The 19284-nt window shown below is 31.8% G+C and overlaps 1 protein-coding gene across 1 annotated transcript in view; it reads left to right on the forward strand.

Moving 5' to 3' along the window:
- Positions 1-19284, forward strand: part of ST18 (ST18 C2H2C-type zinc finger transcription factor) — a 140852-nt gene that overhangs the window by 118541 nt on the left and 3027 nt on the right. The window contains exons 19-21 of the mRNA XM_051970209.1: positions 1366-1454; positions 14122-14225; positions 17099-17242. Coding sequence (XP_051826169.1) covers positions 1366-1454; positions 14122-14225; positions 17099-17242 — 337 coding nt within the window. The remainder of the gene's footprint in view (positions 1-1365; positions 1455-14121; positions 14226-17098; positions 17243-19284) is intronic.

Genomic DNA, 19284 nt, shown 5'->3' on the forward strand with positions numbered 1-19284 from the left:
TTACAGGAAAATATAGTCACCTTTTCAAAAAGTCATTCTTTGAATAAAACAAGATAAATTTCTGCTAAAGATGCATAGATAATTTAATGTCCACTAAAGGATAATCAGCATAATTATAGGAGAAACCTTGAGAATTGGATGAATATTGTTCAAAAGTCCACTTTTTTTTTTATAATTTTCTAATACTGAAATATCCAAAATTTTAAAAAAGTGCTATCTAATTAAAATTGGCTGAATAATCAGAGATCATCTTGTACAATAGCCTCTTTATTTGTATTATCACTGATGTGTCCAAAAAAGATCAAAATCAGTTGAATTCCTTATGTTATATGAAACTGGGAGAAATGTCACTTCTGTATAATTTAGATTATCTTAGAATTTTCTTGAAATATAATTTCCCAGCATTTTGCATTTCATGGTAATTTTCAGTCTTAAGGAGGTTAAATTATAACAGAAGTCCTATCAAAATGTGAGTTCAAATTCTTCTTCATGTATTTGTTTCTAATTTACTTTCTTAATTATTCATTTACATAACTATAACTAATCATAAAACATTATAATTTATAAAAACATTGGGAATTACAAATTATAAAATTAATAGATGTTTCTAATCAAATACTTATATTACACCACCAAGTTTCATTTAATTGTGTCCATTAGAGCTTTTAAAACAAAACTGATAAAATTAACTAGAAATTGAAGACCATTTAATTAAAATTTTGCAAGCTAAGGCAATAAAATTAGAAGTTTCATAAACATAGCTGTTTTCTACTATATAACAAGCAGAATACCAAGAGAATTATGGTAATATACACAAAGTTCTAGAGTGAGTCCCAGTTTTTTATAAAATTAAATGTTAAGTCAAACTTCCAATGTGATATTTTGTTTTGTTTTATATAATGTTTGCATTTGAATGACTATAAAGAAAAGTGAAACTAATATTTGTATCAGACATATTTGTATCAGAACTATCAGATATAATCGTGCTGACAGAATTTATTCATAATAAATGTTGTATCTATAACTGACTTATAGAAAGTCAGCTGACAGCTATCAGATTATGTTTTCCATGTATATGCAAAACTTTTTGCTTTTTAACAAAAGAAATGAAACCATAGGCATGAATCAGTGTCAGCTCTTTGTATTGGGCTGTCATTCATATATTTTTAAAAATTTGGAAATGTTTTGAAAATTTATGAATTTCCCCCCATAGTTTTTGTAGAAATTGAATTATAACAGAAAAATGAGTGCAATAGTAGGGGCAGAATGTCATCATCTTATATCCTGAGACATAAGAACATTAGAATACAGCCAAATAAAATTGTTCCATTTTCAAACACTGACTTAATCTTCTACTTTTCACAGCTTGTCTGGATGTCCTCTAAATGCACAAGCCATAAAAAAGGGCAAGATCTCAGAAGAATTAATGACTATCAAACTTAAAGCAAGTGGTGGTAAGATAATCTTGGCATTTTTTCTTGGTAACTTTTGTCAATTGAATGAAAAGTATAGTAATTGCCTTCATAAAGCAAATTTGCCATAATTTCAACTCAAAATGATAAATATACAAAAAGAAGCTTCTTTGTCTTTGTGTATATTCATCCCTAGGGGTCCCAGGAATAGAAAGAAATGACCATTTGACACAATGGATTAAGGGAAATGGGCAGAAGCAAGAAAATCCACAGTATTTTCACCCCTCAGGCTTCAAGTTGTTCATTTTTTCATGGTAATTCTAGATGAGTTTCAGGTTAGCTAAACCATATGTCTGTTTTCCCATTGTTGGTCTCCTATCATATTTAAGGATAACTTTCTGCAGAATTTTCATCTGTCACTGATTCCTGAGTATTTTGATTGCAAAGGGATACAAATGTTATTTCAAGTATGTTTTATTTCCACAGATCTTTCTCCTGAAATATTTGAGAAACAATCGCAAAGTATTTTTTTCCTTTAGAGATTTTGATTATTTTGTTGCTCTATGAATGGTATAAAGCAGGAAATTACTCTTTGACATGCTCTGTTACTTTATTTCCCTAGGAAGTATCACTTATTCTTACTAATCTGAGTGTGTGACTTCAAAGAAAAAAATGGGGTGAGATAGAGTATCCAAGAAAAAAAGTACTTGAGGGGAATAAAGTGCTTATGTCCCATGGTTTCCTTTCAGAAGCTTTAATTCAGTCTATTTGAGACTTTAACAAAAGCACAGCGAAAGTACTATCTTGGGAGACTTATTTGCCACTTGATATGTGCTCATGATAGTCTTATTGAAAGAGTTTGTATTAGCCATGTAGAGCAAAGAATAGATGCTTTTGATGCTTAGTGTAGGCTCTGTTCTCTCGAATGTCAGGATACTGAAAAAACTAAATAAATAACACTCTCAAGGATATAACTAGTTTATATTCAGTCATGCTGGCTACTCTTCACATCCTATCCTCACATTCTCTTTTTTTGAATACTTAATATTTATATTTTAATTATTAATTCAATGTGTACTTAATAATAGTTGATTTAAGTATATATGGAATTTTTATGGAATTTTTTTCCAGTTTAGCAGAAGGAGAATATTAATTAAATTCTGAAAGACTGCTAAGGCATGTTAACTTTTTCCCCTTCAAGTTAACTAATAGTCAATATTCATTAACGTATTTTCCCAAAATAAAAAAAAAGTAGATGTAAATTTAAAAGTGTCAACTAAACACACACATGACTTAGATCAGAAATATAAAAATATGTTACATTGAGCATATTAGTAAGCCTATATTGAATGAAAAATTCTAATATCCATGTCCATGAATGCCTTGAAGAACTAAATTAATAAACAGTCATTCTGAAGCACAAGAATGTCCAGGATCTTCCTATTACTTCTAGGAAAAAACTAGAAACTTTTTTGTTTGAAAATTAAAATATTTCACAATATGGTTCTAGACAATATTTCTAGGCTTATTACATGTTACTTGTTTCAAATACTCTGTGATCCAGGCCAAATAACTTGTTGACTCTTCTCTATCCAATATTCCATAATTTTTCCTCAATTGTCCTACCATATCTGGAATGCACTTTTCCCTCACTTCCAACTCTTAGCATCCCTATCTTCCTTCAGGGACCAGTTTAAGTGTCATCTCTTACATGATCCTTCCCCTTCAAGAAAATTATCAAGAAAAATTATGAGGGTTTTTTGTTTTGTTTTGTTTTGTGAGGCAATTGGGGTTAAGTGACTTGCTCAGGGTCATTCAGCTAGTAAGCATTAAATGTCTGAGGCCAGATTTAAACAAAAGTTTTTTTGAATCCAGACCTGGTATGCTATTCACTGTACCATCTAACTGCCCCAAGAAAATTATCTTGTAATCTCTTTACACCCAATTTGTATTTGCTTCTCTTTGTTCATGCACTTTCTCTCCAGTAAAATGTATACTTCTTGAAGGCCAAAGCTGTTTTGTTCTTGTCTTTTCATTCCCTAGTACCTAACATCATGCCTGTTATATTGCAAGCATTTAATAAATGCTCATTGAATATTGGAAATATAGCACTTAATTTCATTCACCAGTAAACCTTGATTGTTAGTATTCAGCAAGTTATTCAATTTCACTGTGCTTCAGTATCCTCATTTTGAAATGAAAACTAATATCTCCTGTGCCCCATATCACATGGTTATTATGAATATTATCCTTGCTCGGTTGTTTCTGTCATGTCCAATTCTTCATGATCCCATTTGGGGTTCTGTTATCAAAGATACTGAGTTAGTTTGCCATTTCCTTCTCCAACACATTTTTTCAATGAGGAAACAGGCAAAGAGGATTAAATGACTTGCTCAGGGTCACACAGATTAGTACATGTCTAAATTAGTAAATGTCAGATTATTATTCAGAAAGATGAGTCTTCCTGACTCTAGGCCTAGCACTCTATGAACTACACCATCAAGCTAATCATTATTGATATTACATCATAAATGAAAAGCTTTTGAACTTTCATAGAAATAAAAACTTGAGTAATCATAACAATTTACTGTATTGTTCTTACAGTTATTACTATCCAAAGCCTTTATGGATAAGAAGTCAATATTCAGGAAGACTGTGATTTGATCTAGAATCCCTCACTTTTACAAAAAGTGAACTTTTTTATTAATTACTTTATTTTTAAGGCTTAATTAATTTTAATTCCATCAGAATTTTACATTCAATTAGATGGTGAGCTCCGTTAGGACAAGAACTACCTTCTCCTTCTATTCACATCTTCATACTTAGCACAATGCCTGGCACATAGTATGCCCTTGATACATGCTTATTGCCTGGCATTTAAAAAGATAATCTGAGATAAAGTTAAGATTATTATTAGACAGATAATCATACTGAGTACTGGCCAATAATTGACACACAGAGGATAGAACACCACCAAATAAAAGTATATGAGAGTAAAGTATTAAAAAATTTACAAAATAAAAATTCTAAAGTTCCCTAAATGGGACGATTCTAGTCACTTTTTTGTCTTCTCTGATGTTGCATTCATAAATTTAAAGGATTCAGTCCTTTTCAATGTCCTGTGAAACTGGGTTATCCTGTTGAATTTTGGTCATCAGTTACAAGCATAGTCTTAGCAAATCTGAATAACGAACTATTTTACTGACTCCTTGGTCACTATTTGTAAAACAAGATAAAAAACAGATAAATTCAGTGTCACAGTTAAGATAATTTAATAAAATTAAGGCATTTAAGGAAAATTATTACTTAAAACATTGGCCCAGAATATCACTGTAACCCATGAGTTCAACAAAACTTACACTTTCTCAAGAAGAATATTAAACACAAAACTGAAGATATCATACAAGTATATAAATTCCTATTGTGTTTTATAGCGTTCACTTCAAGCCTGGTTGCTGAACTTTAAAGACGGTATAATAAAACTGTTTTCTTACCATTTAGAAAAAGTGGGAAGATTCAAGTGGCACCTAGTAAGCCATTTGGATGAAGCCTCCAATTTAAATGCTACCACTATTATATTACTCATATGAGTTATATTACTCAACAATAATATAAAAGAAATAGGAAACACCAAATTGTCAATTTTTTGAAAGACCTAAGTTTTGAAGCAAAAGCAATTTTATAAATTTTCTAGTCCAACTCTTTATCTTGAAATAAATAAAATCCAGGAAGTTTAGTTTACTTGTCCCAAGACAGAAGGCAAAACCGAAATTCAGTGCTGTAGAAAATATTTATTATTTATTAGTGATTATTAATTAGTGTTAATTCAAGATTTACAAAACACAATTTTTGGAGAGTGGATATGTAGTGACTTTGAAGTCTCTGAATTGGTCAACTGAACTGTTTCTAGGACAAATGAGCTGGCAAAACAAACAAACAAACCTGAAATTCATTGATTTCTGTTTCAGCAACTTCTTAGTAGCACCATACCTAAAATTCAAGTAGAGAGTTTCAATTTCCAATAGGAATCAGGACTACTCCCATAAAATTACAAGAAATGTTTATCTTACTCCTATTCTAACTTTATTTTTAATAATTATATAATTTAAAGAGTATATGCCCCATATTTTTCCTTCTATAGATTACTCTTGAAAAATCCTTCTTGATATTTATAATATATTGTTTCTCAAATAAATAAAAATCTATGATTATTCTGGAAAGTAATCTTTAAATATCAATTATTCCATAAATAACATAAAATTTTTCAGGGAATAAGGGAGAAGGAAGAGAAAACAACAACTTTCAAAAATAAGCTAGTTGCTTCATAGCTATGAATTTATTATAACAAAATGCAGTCTTGAAAAACACAAAGCAAAGACCATAATCACTAATACTAAAGGAACCATAAAGAAATTCATCATACCAAAGAGAGTCACTTAATTGAACTAACGATAAAAAAAAATCTCCTATGAGAAAGAAAAAATTATGGAGTAGAATCTTCCATAGGTTACAAACCTATGAAAAATTTTAAGAATTACAAACTTTATAAAATTTAAAACAGCTTCTTTAAAAAAAAAAAAAGTCTTATATCTATGCTCCAGTAGTTCTAATGTAAAGAAAGTTATCCATATCAATCAAAACATATATTCATGTGGCTATAATCAAATCCCTAAAGAAACACAAAGTTTTACATATGAGCCATCTGTCAAAATGATTTTATCTTCAGCTACAGAACTCCAAGGGCTGTCGTAATAAAGACCATGAACTTCTTCAGCTCTATTTCTTCCCTATGGACTCACAAGCCACTTATAACATGAGCACTAAATCATGTCATTAACTGGCTCTTCGAGTAAAACATTGTCCAACAAGCTAGCTTTTTAAGGCATTTTTTTCCTAAATGGTATTTAAAAAATGAAAACCATAGATCTTATATTTAATAAATCTCACCTCTTTCCTAACAAGCCAATTTTAGGCTATTATTACAATAATTTGTTTCTAAATAATGCTCATTGCCATGATAAAAGTCAAATGTTATTCTATTAGACTAGTAAATCTAGCTCAATGGAAGTCCTGAGTCAGAAAACATTATTTTATAAGCTGACTTACTACCCCTGTCATATGTTTCTTGGTATGATATTAATTCATTGACTCTAGAAGGAAAAATGCTATTTTTCTATTTCTGATATTTCTATTACTAGATGTAGTAACTATTAGATTCTCCCTACTTATTAATAAAATTAGTACATATTTGAAAAGTACTTTGGTGTTTCTAAAAAACTTTATTCACAACAATGCTATGAGGATAAAAAGTTTAAGAAATGTCAAATTTATTTTACACAAAGAGAAACAGGCTCAGCATCATGAAATGACTCACTGTGGGTCACATAATTAGTAAATTTCAAGCAAATCAGTTTTCAGTTTGGTAATAAGGTTGGAAAACCATTGAAAAGTGCAAATCAGGATTCAAATCCGTGTTTCCTGATGCCAAGCCCATTGATCTCCATTTATACTAGCTACTTGTAAATCAGAGCTAATGTTACTTTAAATAGTACATGGTGATTTACTTGATTACTATCTTTCAGAAAAGCAACTTCAAAAGGTTACTTTTGAAGGTTCCTACATTCAAAAGCTCACTGTGTTTTAAATTTTACCACATATTTCCAAGAAAATACTATCTCTGTATTTAGCAATGTAAGCCACATTCTTAAAATTCTGGTCTTGCCCAAGTTAGGAATTTCAGAGAGCAGTAATTTAAATTATCAACAGTGTAGAGGACTAACACATGAGGACAAATGAAATGTTGAAGCCTTTACTTTGGAAACATGGAAGTTGAAATAAAATACTATAAATCATGATAAATATAGATGGATAGATAATAAATTGTTCACTGAGTCCCAGTATATATAAACTATGAGGCATGAATCTTGAAAAAGATAAAATTTAAGAGGAAAATTATACCTCTCATTACCAAGAGTTGAAAAAGTTTGAAAATATAAACTCTAGGAAAGCTAGGTGGTACAATAGTTAGAGCACTGGCCCTGGAGTCAGGGGGACTAGAGTTCAAATCTGATCCCAGATATTTGATGCTTACTAACTATATGTTCCTGGGCCACTTAACCCTGATTGCCTTAGAAAGGAAGAAAGAACTGCATTCTTTTAAAAATATATAATAATAATAAATAATAATAACAAAAACAACAGTTAATTTTTGCAATGCACTTTTATAATGTCATATCATTTTATCCTCACAACAATCTTGGGAAGTAGGTGCTATTATTATCCAAGTTTTACAAATGGGGAAACAGCTTAAGTTATTTACCCAGAGTCACACAGGTGGTAAGTGTTTAAGGTGGAATTTGAAGTCCACCATTCTGGACTTCAGCTTTCTAAACCACTCTATCTGCCTCCTTATTTGGATATATTCATTGAGTTCACATTTATAATAAACTGAGAAGAGAAATTAGAGATTTTGACCCTGACAATTTATTTTAACTGTGCCTATAATATGCTCTAAACTACAATTAGAAATTAAACAAAGGATTGACAATAATTTTCATAAAATCATAGGATTTAGGACTAGAAAATTTTGGAAATCATTTTGTCCAAACTCTTCATTGAATAATTGAGAAAACTGAGAGTTTAAGTGATTTGTTCAAGGTAACCTACAAAATTCTTCTGGATCTCCCTCAGGATCATAATGAGACAGAATCTCAGATTTGCCAAACTCTTTACAATTGTTGTTGTTTACATGTTACTAAACAATGTCCAACTCCCCATTTGGGGTTTTCTTATAAAAGACACCAGAATGGTTTGTCATTTCTCCAACTCATTTTATAGATGAGGAATTGAATCAAACAGGGTAAATTGATTTTTTCAGAGCCATACACATCTAGTTAAGCATCTTAGGCCAGATTTGAATTCAGGAGTTGAGTTTTCCTGATTCCCAACCTTAGCAGTGCTCTAACTACTAGACTACCCAACTAGCCCCTCCCCAAAATTCTATCAAATATTGTTGTTTAGTCATTTCAGTCATGTTTGACACTTTGTGATTCCATTTGTTTTTGTTTTTGTTTTTTGACAAAGATACTAAAATGTCTTGTCATTTCCTTCTCCAGTTCATTCTGCAGTAGAAAATTAGAAAGTTTGACAGACCATTAACATGACTGTTAAAGCCTTCTAGTATAAAGAAAAGAGTTTGGTGGACAGAATTTCAGGCTCTAAACTTCATGCAGAAAAAAACTAAAAAAAGAGACTTTCCTGGGGAATAGAATATAATTGGGACAATTAGGTGGTACAGTGAATAAAGTTCTGAGCCTAGAGTCAAGAAGACTTACATATCTTTCTTAGTTCAAATCTGGCCTCAAACACTTATTGTGTGACCTTGGGCAAGTCATCTAACCCTGTTTACCTCAGTTTCCTCAACTTTAAAATGAGCTGGAGAGGGAAATGGCAAACCCTTTCAGTATCTTTGCCAAGAAAACCTCAGAAGGATTCGTGAAGAGTCAGACATGTCTGTTAACAAAAATATATATAACAGCCACTATGGTGGGAATAGAGTAGAAAGTTTTCATCAAGTAAACATCAAAATAGAAGAGATCTTGAGTGTTGGTGGAAAAGAGAGAGACCACAATATCAGTGGAATACAAGGAATATTCTCACTTCCCAGCAAGGACCAATATTTATTTGGGAGGGAAGGATGCGAGATAGTACTAGAGAGGATGGCAGGGATTCAATATCATCTTAAAAGAATTAAATCTTGGTGAGAATAAGTTGATAAAAGGGTTGGGGGGGAGAAGGGGAAGAAAGTCCAGAATGAAGAAATATATTCATTATGGGACAGGAATTTCAGAGGACAGAGTAGAAGGTGTGCACATAGTTGAAATCAAGTCGCATATGGTTACAATAGAGATAAAGAGAATGAAAATTAGCAAATAGAAGGTAGAGGTTAAGCATAGTTTGCTCCTAGGTAGCCAATGAGTAATGTAGAAACAGAAAGTAATGGAAAGTAGGTAGGAAGAGTTTGTTAGACATAGGGATGGGTAGCACATGTAGAATAATTTCCCAATCTCAAAATGATGTTGTTACCAGACAAGAGTCAAAAGTACATGTCATTTTGCTCTCCCTTGCTTAATGGGTAGAGGAAGGAATGGATACTACTGCATCTGGGACTAAAGGAAGGACCTGGGTCTAGATTTCTACACTTATTTCTCCAGATCTGAATAGGGGATGATGGGCTAGTAATATTGGAGCCAGGTACCCTCTACTGTCAGAAAGTACTAAAAAGAAACAGAGTTGCCACCAAACCTTTCTCAGATTTACTCCAGATATAGTCTAATAATATATAATAATATAATAAGTACAAAGTACAGTAATTATTGTTGTTGTTAAGTGGCTAAGTTCATAACTCCATTTATGTGGCTTCCTTGGCAAAGATATAGAATGGTTTTCCAGTTCCTTCAGGATTTCCATCTTACATTTGAAGAAACCGAGGCAAATACGTTAAATGACTTGGCCACATAACTAGTAAATATCTGAAGCTGAATTTAAACTCAGGGCAGCTCCCCTCCAAAAAAAAAAAAAAAAAAAAAAACTTTCAGGATCATCTAATCCAAAACCTTCATTATACATATACAGATGAGGACACTGACAATAAATAAGGCTGTTATTTGCCCAAGGTAATAGATATAGCAAATGACAGAAACAGGTTTGGAACCAAATCCTCTAAATCATAAGTCCAGCACTCTTTCAGTTTTATCATAATGCAATCCTAAAATATGTAAGCAGAAAAGGAAAGGGGCTGCTCACAAAACAAAGGTGAGGGGAAATAAATGGACAGATCTAATGATACCTTTGTAACTGTAAAGCATCTGGTATATTGTGTAAATTCTGAGAATTTTATGAAAGGACAGAGAAAACAATCACAGGGGAAGAGAAGGTAGATTGTAATATGTATAAGTGGAGGGAGTACCCTCACCCATGAGATCATAGATTGACACATCAAAGTAATGGTTGAAGTATTCGAGTACTGATCTGAATACAATATTACTATTAGTGCAATCTGACATTGTACTTTTTCTAACAAGCATTATTTCATACTTAATGACTTACTGAATTTCTTGCCAACTAACAACATCAGGTTTGTTTTTTTTTTTTCACATTTGCTGTCTTCAAGTCATGTCCCATCCTGGACTTTCCAAAATAGGAATGTCTGACTTATTTAGCTTGTGGGAAGGACTTGTATTTGTGGGATGCCTATACATGTGCATAGAAGTTGAAAAGTACAGAAAATCAGGAAAGAGGAGGAAATCCAATTGGACCAGAATATATATAGAGAGCAGATAAAAATAGGATCTGCTGCACAGGGCTGTTGTGAGGATCAAATAAGGTGTTCTATTAAAATTATAAATGCTTTCTATGTGTTTTATATATAAATGTGAGCTATTATTAGTAATATTTGCAGAGGGAAAATCTGTGATTTTCATTAGAATTCTCACCAAAGAATCTCCCTCCATTAATCCACAAAACAGCTTTCTACATGCTGTAATCATTAAATTCCCTAGATAACTGAAAAATTAAATTACTTGCCCAAAGGCACACTGTCAGAAAGTGTCAGAGGAAGAGTTTAAAGCCTCCCAGGCCAGTTCTCTAGCTATGATGCTACACTGCCCCTTATTATCATCATTATCATTATGTGAAAGTGAGTGGTATTGAGGAAAGGTAAGTCAGTGTCAAATTCTGGAGTGCCTTGAATGTCAAAGCCTCCGGGTATTTGTATTTTAGTCTCCATCAGTGGGAAAGGAGAATTACTAGGTCCAATCTGTATACTGGGATGCGTTTGGAGACAGAACTCAATTAAAATATCAGTATAAATGAAATCTTTATAAGATACCAATTTATAAAGAAGCAAGTTTTAAATAGAACCAATTAAAGCTAAATTGATACCTACTTTCACTTTAATGTCAGTTATCAACTATGATTTCATTTACTCTAATCCCCTTGGTTTATAATTTTTGCTCATCTACAGACATTGAAAAGCAACCTAATTTGTGCCAAATTATGCACTTAAAAGTACCTAGCAGACCACTTTACTGTACCCCAAACTAAGCATCATAGACATCATGTCTCTCTGGAGAGATATTAGATAATTGCCTCAATGCAAGTCTCACTCTACTATATGTTACCAGCAAAAGGAAAAACTGACCCATGGTTCTTCAACTCCAAGCCTAATTCATCCTCTTCTCTTTCTTCAATATTTCAAAACATTTTCTTCATTGTAAGCATTCCTTCGACTAAAATAAATTTTAAATCTCTTTACCTCATATTTTCATAATTGTGATGACCAAAACAGTTAATCATTCAGTCTATAATTTTTAGTTAAAAACCTCTTTGTTTTCAAGTAATAAACTCATCATTAGATCCATAATCAAAATCTGTCCAACTTAAAAGGAATTACTGTAGGTTGTGTTCCACTAGCAAAGCCTTCAAGAATCCAGGATCACCTCCATTCAACAATCAATTAATAAGCATTTCTTATGTACCCACTATGTGCTTAGCATTTCACTAAAGCTGGGGATAATTATAATAATAATAGCAACTAACATTTGTATAACACTTACTATGAGTCAGGTGCTATACTAAGCACTTTACAATTATTATCACATTTTATTCTTGAAATAACCTCAAGAAGGAGTTGCTATTATGATTCTCATTTTACAGATAAGAAAACTGAGACAAACAAAGTTAAGAGACTAGCCAAAATGAGATACAGCAAGTAGATGTCTAAAGTCAAATTTGAACTTGAGTCTTCCAGATTCCAGATCTGACACTCTATCCATAGTGTGGAACCACCAAAGGAGATATCCCTTGCCTTCAAAAAGCTTATAGTCTCCTAAAGGAATATAATATGATCACAGATAAGTACAAGATACATACAAAATGATGTATAGTGATGGGATGAGGGGGTGCTAAAAATCATAAAAGGCTTCTTGAAGTAAGGGACATGAACTTATTCTTAAAGGTAGCTGGCATGCAGTGGAGGGGAAGAGGAGGGTGGTCTTGATGTTTCCAAGAAGTGGAATAGAAGGAAAGGAACATTCCTAATGAAGGGATATGATTGAATGGGGATAAGCAAATAAGTAAATTTGATTGATGGAGAAAGTTCATGAAGGGAATAATGTCATCATTCTGAAAAAATAAGCTGAAACCAGATTAGGAAAGGCATTAAATGCCAAAAGAAAAAAAAAGGGCATTTGTATTTTAACACAAAGACAATGATGAGTCACTAAAATTCCATGCCATAAAGAGGTACTTTTGTGAAGGATAGATCTTTTAAATGATATTTTTCTGCTACAGTTAGCCTGAGTTCTTTAAAAAATACTCTTTTAGCCTTGTTCTCTCTGATTCCCATCTCACTGCTATCCCTAATTTCAACCAAAATGGAAAAAAAAAATACTCCTGCTGAAGGTCACTCCTAGATGTCCCTCTTAAATCCTATGGCCTTCAATTTCCAATAATATTATAATTATCCAGATTATCTTTCTTAACAAAGAAAATGCCTTTGTTAGCCAGATATATGCTTATGTATCTCCCATCTATTATTTCTTCTTCCCTTCTAATACATGAGTAATCAATATACTATATAATTTTTTACTAACAGGCAAAAGTTGTGAGTTTGGTGTTTTGTTTATTTTTTTTTTATCCTATTTCAAGAAAAAAAATTCAAGGAATTTTGTTCATTTACTTTATGATGCCTTTAAACATAACTTAAACATCCAGACTACCGACAACAAGTACAGAGAATGCTAGTTTCATCACATGTGATATGAATCAAGTAGGAAAGAGAGTTTTAGACAGGTGGATTGAACATCAGGCTAAAGAACTTGAACTGTATGTCTTAAAATATCTCACTCTTCCTGAAATTAATCTTAGGGATTCAGTAAGCTTACATTTATCCAAATTCTAGAGAACCAAGAAGCTCAATTAACCAGATTCCTTCAAGGAGCAAAATTCTTCAGTCTTCTTAAGGATATGGAGAGGAAAACAAGACAACAGTAAATCGATGAATAAACATATCAAATTTACCTACTTTTAAAAAGCAACTTTTAAAAGTTGAACCTTAAGTCAATGCTTAAAATCTCTGTTGATGAGCAAAAGTTATAACCTGGAAGAATTAACTTGAGTTAAATAAGTATTGCTAATTAAAATTAGAGGGTAAATACTATGGTCTGGGCAGATTCAGCTTGGTCTCCAATATCTGTAGTTGTATAAGATGGCAAATGATGTTCACAATGACATTTCTAAGGTTCTGCAAGATCCTGAAATGCCTTTGGAATCTTTGAATATTAAATTATGTCCAGCATGGTCCAATGTTAAGTGTATTTAAAAATTAAAAGTCATCATATAATATATAAATAGAATCATTAAGCAAACTAAAAAATTCCATTGACTAGAATACTTTTTTCTCTGACAGTTTTAGATGTCTGAGAATATACAAAATACCTTACAAAGAAAAATACATAACCCAACTCATATTGCCCACTTTTACCCACTTCCCAGATATATGTATATGTTGTTTTTTCTATCAAAACTTAGCAATTCCCATTAAGATTCTAATTTGCACTGGAATACCTGTATTTTAGATTTGCCTGGGCTTATAATGGTCAGATAGTTTCATGGGTGCACATTTCTGCTGTGTCTGCCTCTTTTACAGGTTTAGAGAGTGATGAGGAAATTAGGCATTTGGATGAAGAAATAAAAGAACTGAATGAATCCAACCTTAAAATTGAAGCAGACATGATGAAACTGCAGACCCAGGTAAAATCATCATCATCATCATCATCATCATCTTTTAACAAGCATTAACACAGAGACTTAGTATATTCTCCAAAGGGATCAGAGTACAAATATCTGAACACTAAAATAAGCATGGTAGTAAACTAAAGATTTGACTACTACATTTAAAATTTCCCATTTTAGACAAATGTTTTGAAAAGTGAAAAAGAATTTATTTTCTGGTATGATCATTGATTAAAAGAAATAGCATGAAAACAAGAGGTAAATCACTTTATTTCTCCTCCTAACCAAATCTATAAGAAGTGAGTAATAATGCTTGCCTTACTTAAAACATGAGTTTGCTGAAAGGAACTATGGCATAATAGTATATCACTGGACTTAGTTTGGGGAAACCTGATTTTGCATTCTGGTGCTGACACTCAACACTATTTGATCACATGCATGTCATTTAATCTTTTTGAATCTTAATTTCTAATTGGATAATATTTGTACAATTTGCCTTAAGATGTATTGTGAGCAAAAGTATATCATAAACCAAAAAAATATATATAAATGTGTGTGGTTATTATTAAACTAGGAAGTACTATATTCAAGTGAACTATTATTGAAATTGATCTGGTATCTTGGAGGCTTCTTCATGCATCCATTCTTCTATTCATCAACCAATGATTAAATGCATATTTTTGTCCTCTTAGATCCTATAACCCAGTAAAATAAATATGACACATGGATATATTTATAATATTTAACATAAATATCTAAAATTATATAATTATGATCATTCAGACAAGATTTTGTAAAATAATAATAATGATGATAGTAATAATAAGTAATGCTGACAGTCTAACTTCTGGAAGACATATGTTTTTTATATGTTCAAGAGAAAATCATGATAAAAAACTCATCCCTAACTTAATGATCTAATTAGTATACATCAGTTTCTTAACACCAAGAAAATTAGGCTTGTCATTGGTGTCAACTGATATAATTTTTTTTTTGCAAATTTACCACAATTTACTACAATTTGTCCTATCTATGCAAATACACATTAAATATAAATAATTATAAACAAATATTATAATTTTATTTAAAATAAAATTTTTCACCCTATTATCTCTAATAAGTATAAATGTACTACTATACCACTTGATGTTGTTTGGTCCTTCAATGTAGTCTCTATATATCTCCTTTTATTAAATAATTTCCTTTCCAAAATAACCTTCATGTGACTATGAGATGATATATATAGGAGGGAAAAATAAACTCAAGTCTCTGCTCCATGAAAGTAGGAATAGTGTCTTATCCAAACTTTGTATCTTTCTCAGGGCCTTGCACAATTCTCTTACAAAAAAAAAACAATAATAAAATGTTTTAAAGTTTACTAATTCACTGCAAAGCAATTCAATTCAACAAGCATCTGCTGTGTGCCAGACATTTTAGGAGAAAATGCTGAAGCAAACAAAACAGTCCCTTTCCTAAAGAAGAGCTTCCTTTCAGGTAGAGTAAAAGTATTATTTATACAGTACTTGTTTCCCAGATGAGGACACTGAAATTCAATACAGTAAATAATCAATACATGTTCCTACCAGATCTTGAACATGTCACTAGCCTTCAAGTTTCCTCTTTCTATTGTATCATACTGTATGTCAGTAATAGGTATTTAATACTGATTTCAACTGAGTTGAATTAGAATTATTCCCAGTTCAGACTCTCACTTAGATTTCCTACACATTCAATTCCATGTTATCATTCAACCCATTGTCTAAAAGCAGTTAAATTGCACATGATAGAGCACTGGACCTGGAATTAGGAAGATATGAGTTTGAATCCAATCTCTTATACTTGATAGCTATGTTACTCTGAGCATACTCTGAAGTATTTAACTTACTCCTTGCTTCAGTTTCTCATCTATAAAATGGAAATGATAATAGCATCTATCTCCCATAGTTACTATGAGGAGAAAACAAGGAAAAAACAAATATTTATCAAATATCTATTATATATAAGACATTGTCTAAACACTTTTTGCTTATTTGACTTAATGACTTACTGAATTTCTTGCCAACAAACAACAATTCTGGGAGATAGATGCTATTATTTTCCCCATTTTGCAGTTTCTATCCCATACCACCTAGCTATCTCTTGAGATCAGGATGACTGGAAATGGCTGCTAATTCAATTGAAGACCTTGTAAACCAAGGTCTTGGACAGGTCTTCAGTCCCTCACTTAAATCCAATTCACTTGCATGCCATCACATCACTTCCCTGATGGCATATCCTCTTCAAGAATGAAGGACATACAATAAGAAGCTACCTCTTGAGGCGAGGACTCTATTTGTAACTTTAAAATACTATATCAATGCTAGCTATTATTATTATTATTATTTTATCAAGTATGTATAACTATCTTCTTCCAAATTAAAATTGAAGTCACCCAGAATTTTTAGCACCATTACCTACAACAAATCAGAAGGGTCACTAGGAAAGGCAATATGGAAGAATACATAATTAGTTGCTTTTCTCCCTCCTCTCAACTGAAATTTTCTCATAATCCCTGCTGTCCTGCATTTTGAAAATTGGGAGTTTGCTCCATCTGAAATCAAGATTATGCTCACCTACCCAGCAGGGGACAGTCTCAATTTTTTTTAATGTGATTTTTTTGTGCAACAGCAGCGGGTTAGTTTAGAAATAAAGTGACTGCCTTGCCCTATCTTGAGCTTCTACAGGATTGTGATGCAAATGGTAAATGTTTTTTTTTTTTTTTTTTTTAATCTGTAACTAAATTTTATAAATATCTTGACACACCATTCTAATGTTTTTTCTCATTGGAGATGAACTTTGTATGTTCCTTTCAAGCTTCAACTTCTCATTCCCTCAAGTTATTTCCATTTTAGATCACATCTATGGAAAGTAATTTAAAAACTATAGAAGAAGAAAACAAACTTATTGAACAGAACAATGAGAGCCTGTTGAAGGAGCTGGCCGGTCTGAGCCAAGCCCTCATCTCCAGTCTTGCAGACATTCAGCTTCCACAGATGGTAAATATAAACCCCCAAACTTTGCTTTCAATTTCACAATTAAGTATAGGACTGCCTCTGAACAGCATTTCGGGAATCCTGTTTAGTAATCAGAGAGCTACTTGACACATTTTCATAATTTTCTCACCCACCATTAATCCCTCTCAGTGTGAACTTGATAAATACCTATTGTTATAAATTTTACCAAGGTTAAAGTTTTCTGACACCAGAAAAAATACCTCTTCAGTAAATGAGATCATATTAAGTTAATTTTTAAAATATAATGTACAAGCCAGAAAAGAAATGTCTCATTAAATGTGAAGCTGAATTTCAGGGGACGATAGGGAAGTTTGAGATTATTTCTTTTTTATTAAAATACATGAACACAATACAATACTGCCAGTAGCTCTACCTTCAATAATAAAGGCTCTACAACTCCACTCTAAGGAAAATGATTCTCTAACATAAATTCTATCTGAAAAAGCACAACAGGAAGTCAAAATTCTATGACTGTTGTCTTCAAATTGTATACTTTAAAACAAACCACAACTACTTCTCTAAGACATAGCTAATGTGCCTGGCAAGCAGCCAGGAAGTAAACAGTTTCCTATGAAAATTTTCTTGTAACATATTATTCTTTTGTTTTCAGCACCAAACACACTGGACATCTAAGACTTACCTCATTTAATTAGCCCAAACAGACATAGAAAATCTTATACACTGACCTAAAGGAATTTAAGAAAAAAACTATTTGGAAAAAGAAAACTTTTTCTTTTCTTCTCTTTATAAAACACACATAAAAGTACTCAGGTACTTAAGCTTTTCAACCTATCAAGGAGTTCTCAATATCCCAAATCAAGCTTATGTCTGCAGTAAACATTTCAGACATAACAACTATAAAGCGCTGTAGAAAAATAATTAACCTGCAAATATCCATCATTACAAAATTCTGGGGACAGTATCAAATATAAAGAAGTTAAAATGGGGAGGGGAGGAAACTATATAAATATGTGTGTGTGTGTGTCTTCATATTGTCTATATTTAATGTGTTGACATTAATTTAGCTAACATTGATATGTATTTTGGTGTTCTTTAAAACAGTCTATATACATTTAAAATAGTATATGTGTAAATGCCTTTCCTGAAACCAGTTTTTTTTTTTCCATATCCTTTAAAATAGTCTAGAATAGAAAAGAACAAACTAATTAGGGAATCAAAGAATTTTTTTTTATTTTTTCTACCATTTAAGAGAAAAACATCAACTTCAAATTTACTCCCATCAAGAATGTAGCTCTCTCATTGACCAATTCTAAGATGAGACTCTTTACATAAAATCCTCATCACTATAGTAAAGATATCCTTTGATTCACACCCCCAAAAAGCAAAAAGTGTTAATATAATAGGGAAAATATTTTGAATTTCTAGCCATCTTTAAAATAGTTCCTTATTTTTAATTTTTTGCACTATCATTTATTAACTATACCATTAATCCTATTTTAGATATTTATTCCCCCCCTTTCTTTTTATACACACTCCACAGTCAATATAATTTACTTAAAGTAGTAAGAGTCCTACATAGTTTATTTCATTTCTGACTTTTTAAATGTTCCACAAGTAAGTATCACCACCTCCACTTTCTAAGTAAAGAAAACATGCAGGATAGGGAGGTTAAATGATTTTCTAACAAGAATAACTCAATACAGTTATACCAAAGATTGAATGAAGCAAAAATTGGAGATTTATTAATACAAAGTACTAATTATATCATCTACATCATCTAAGCACACAATCATCAGTATTTCAACAATTAAAAGATACTTCTTTGAAAAAGTTAGTTACTTTTTTGAAACTTGATAATAATAATGATAATAAAACCATACAATAGTGTAGTATCTTGCCTTTCAAATTATTTCCACATCTGTTATCTCATTTAATCCTTAAACTGTGGAAAACAGAGTATGTGTACCCATTTAACATGTGGGGAAACTGAAGTTAAGACAGGTTAAATACTATTGTCAATTGTCACCTAGCCCTAGTTAGTAGAAAAGATGGAATGACACTTA

This window comes from Antechinus flavipes, chromosome 1 (assembly GCF_016432865.1).
Source record: "Antechinus flavipes isolate AdamAnt ecotype Samford, QLD, Australia chromosome 1, AdamAnt_v2, whole genome shotgun sequence".
NCBI lineage: Eukaryota > Metazoa > Chordata > Mammalia > Dasyuromorphia > Dasyuridae > Antechinus > Antechinus flavipes.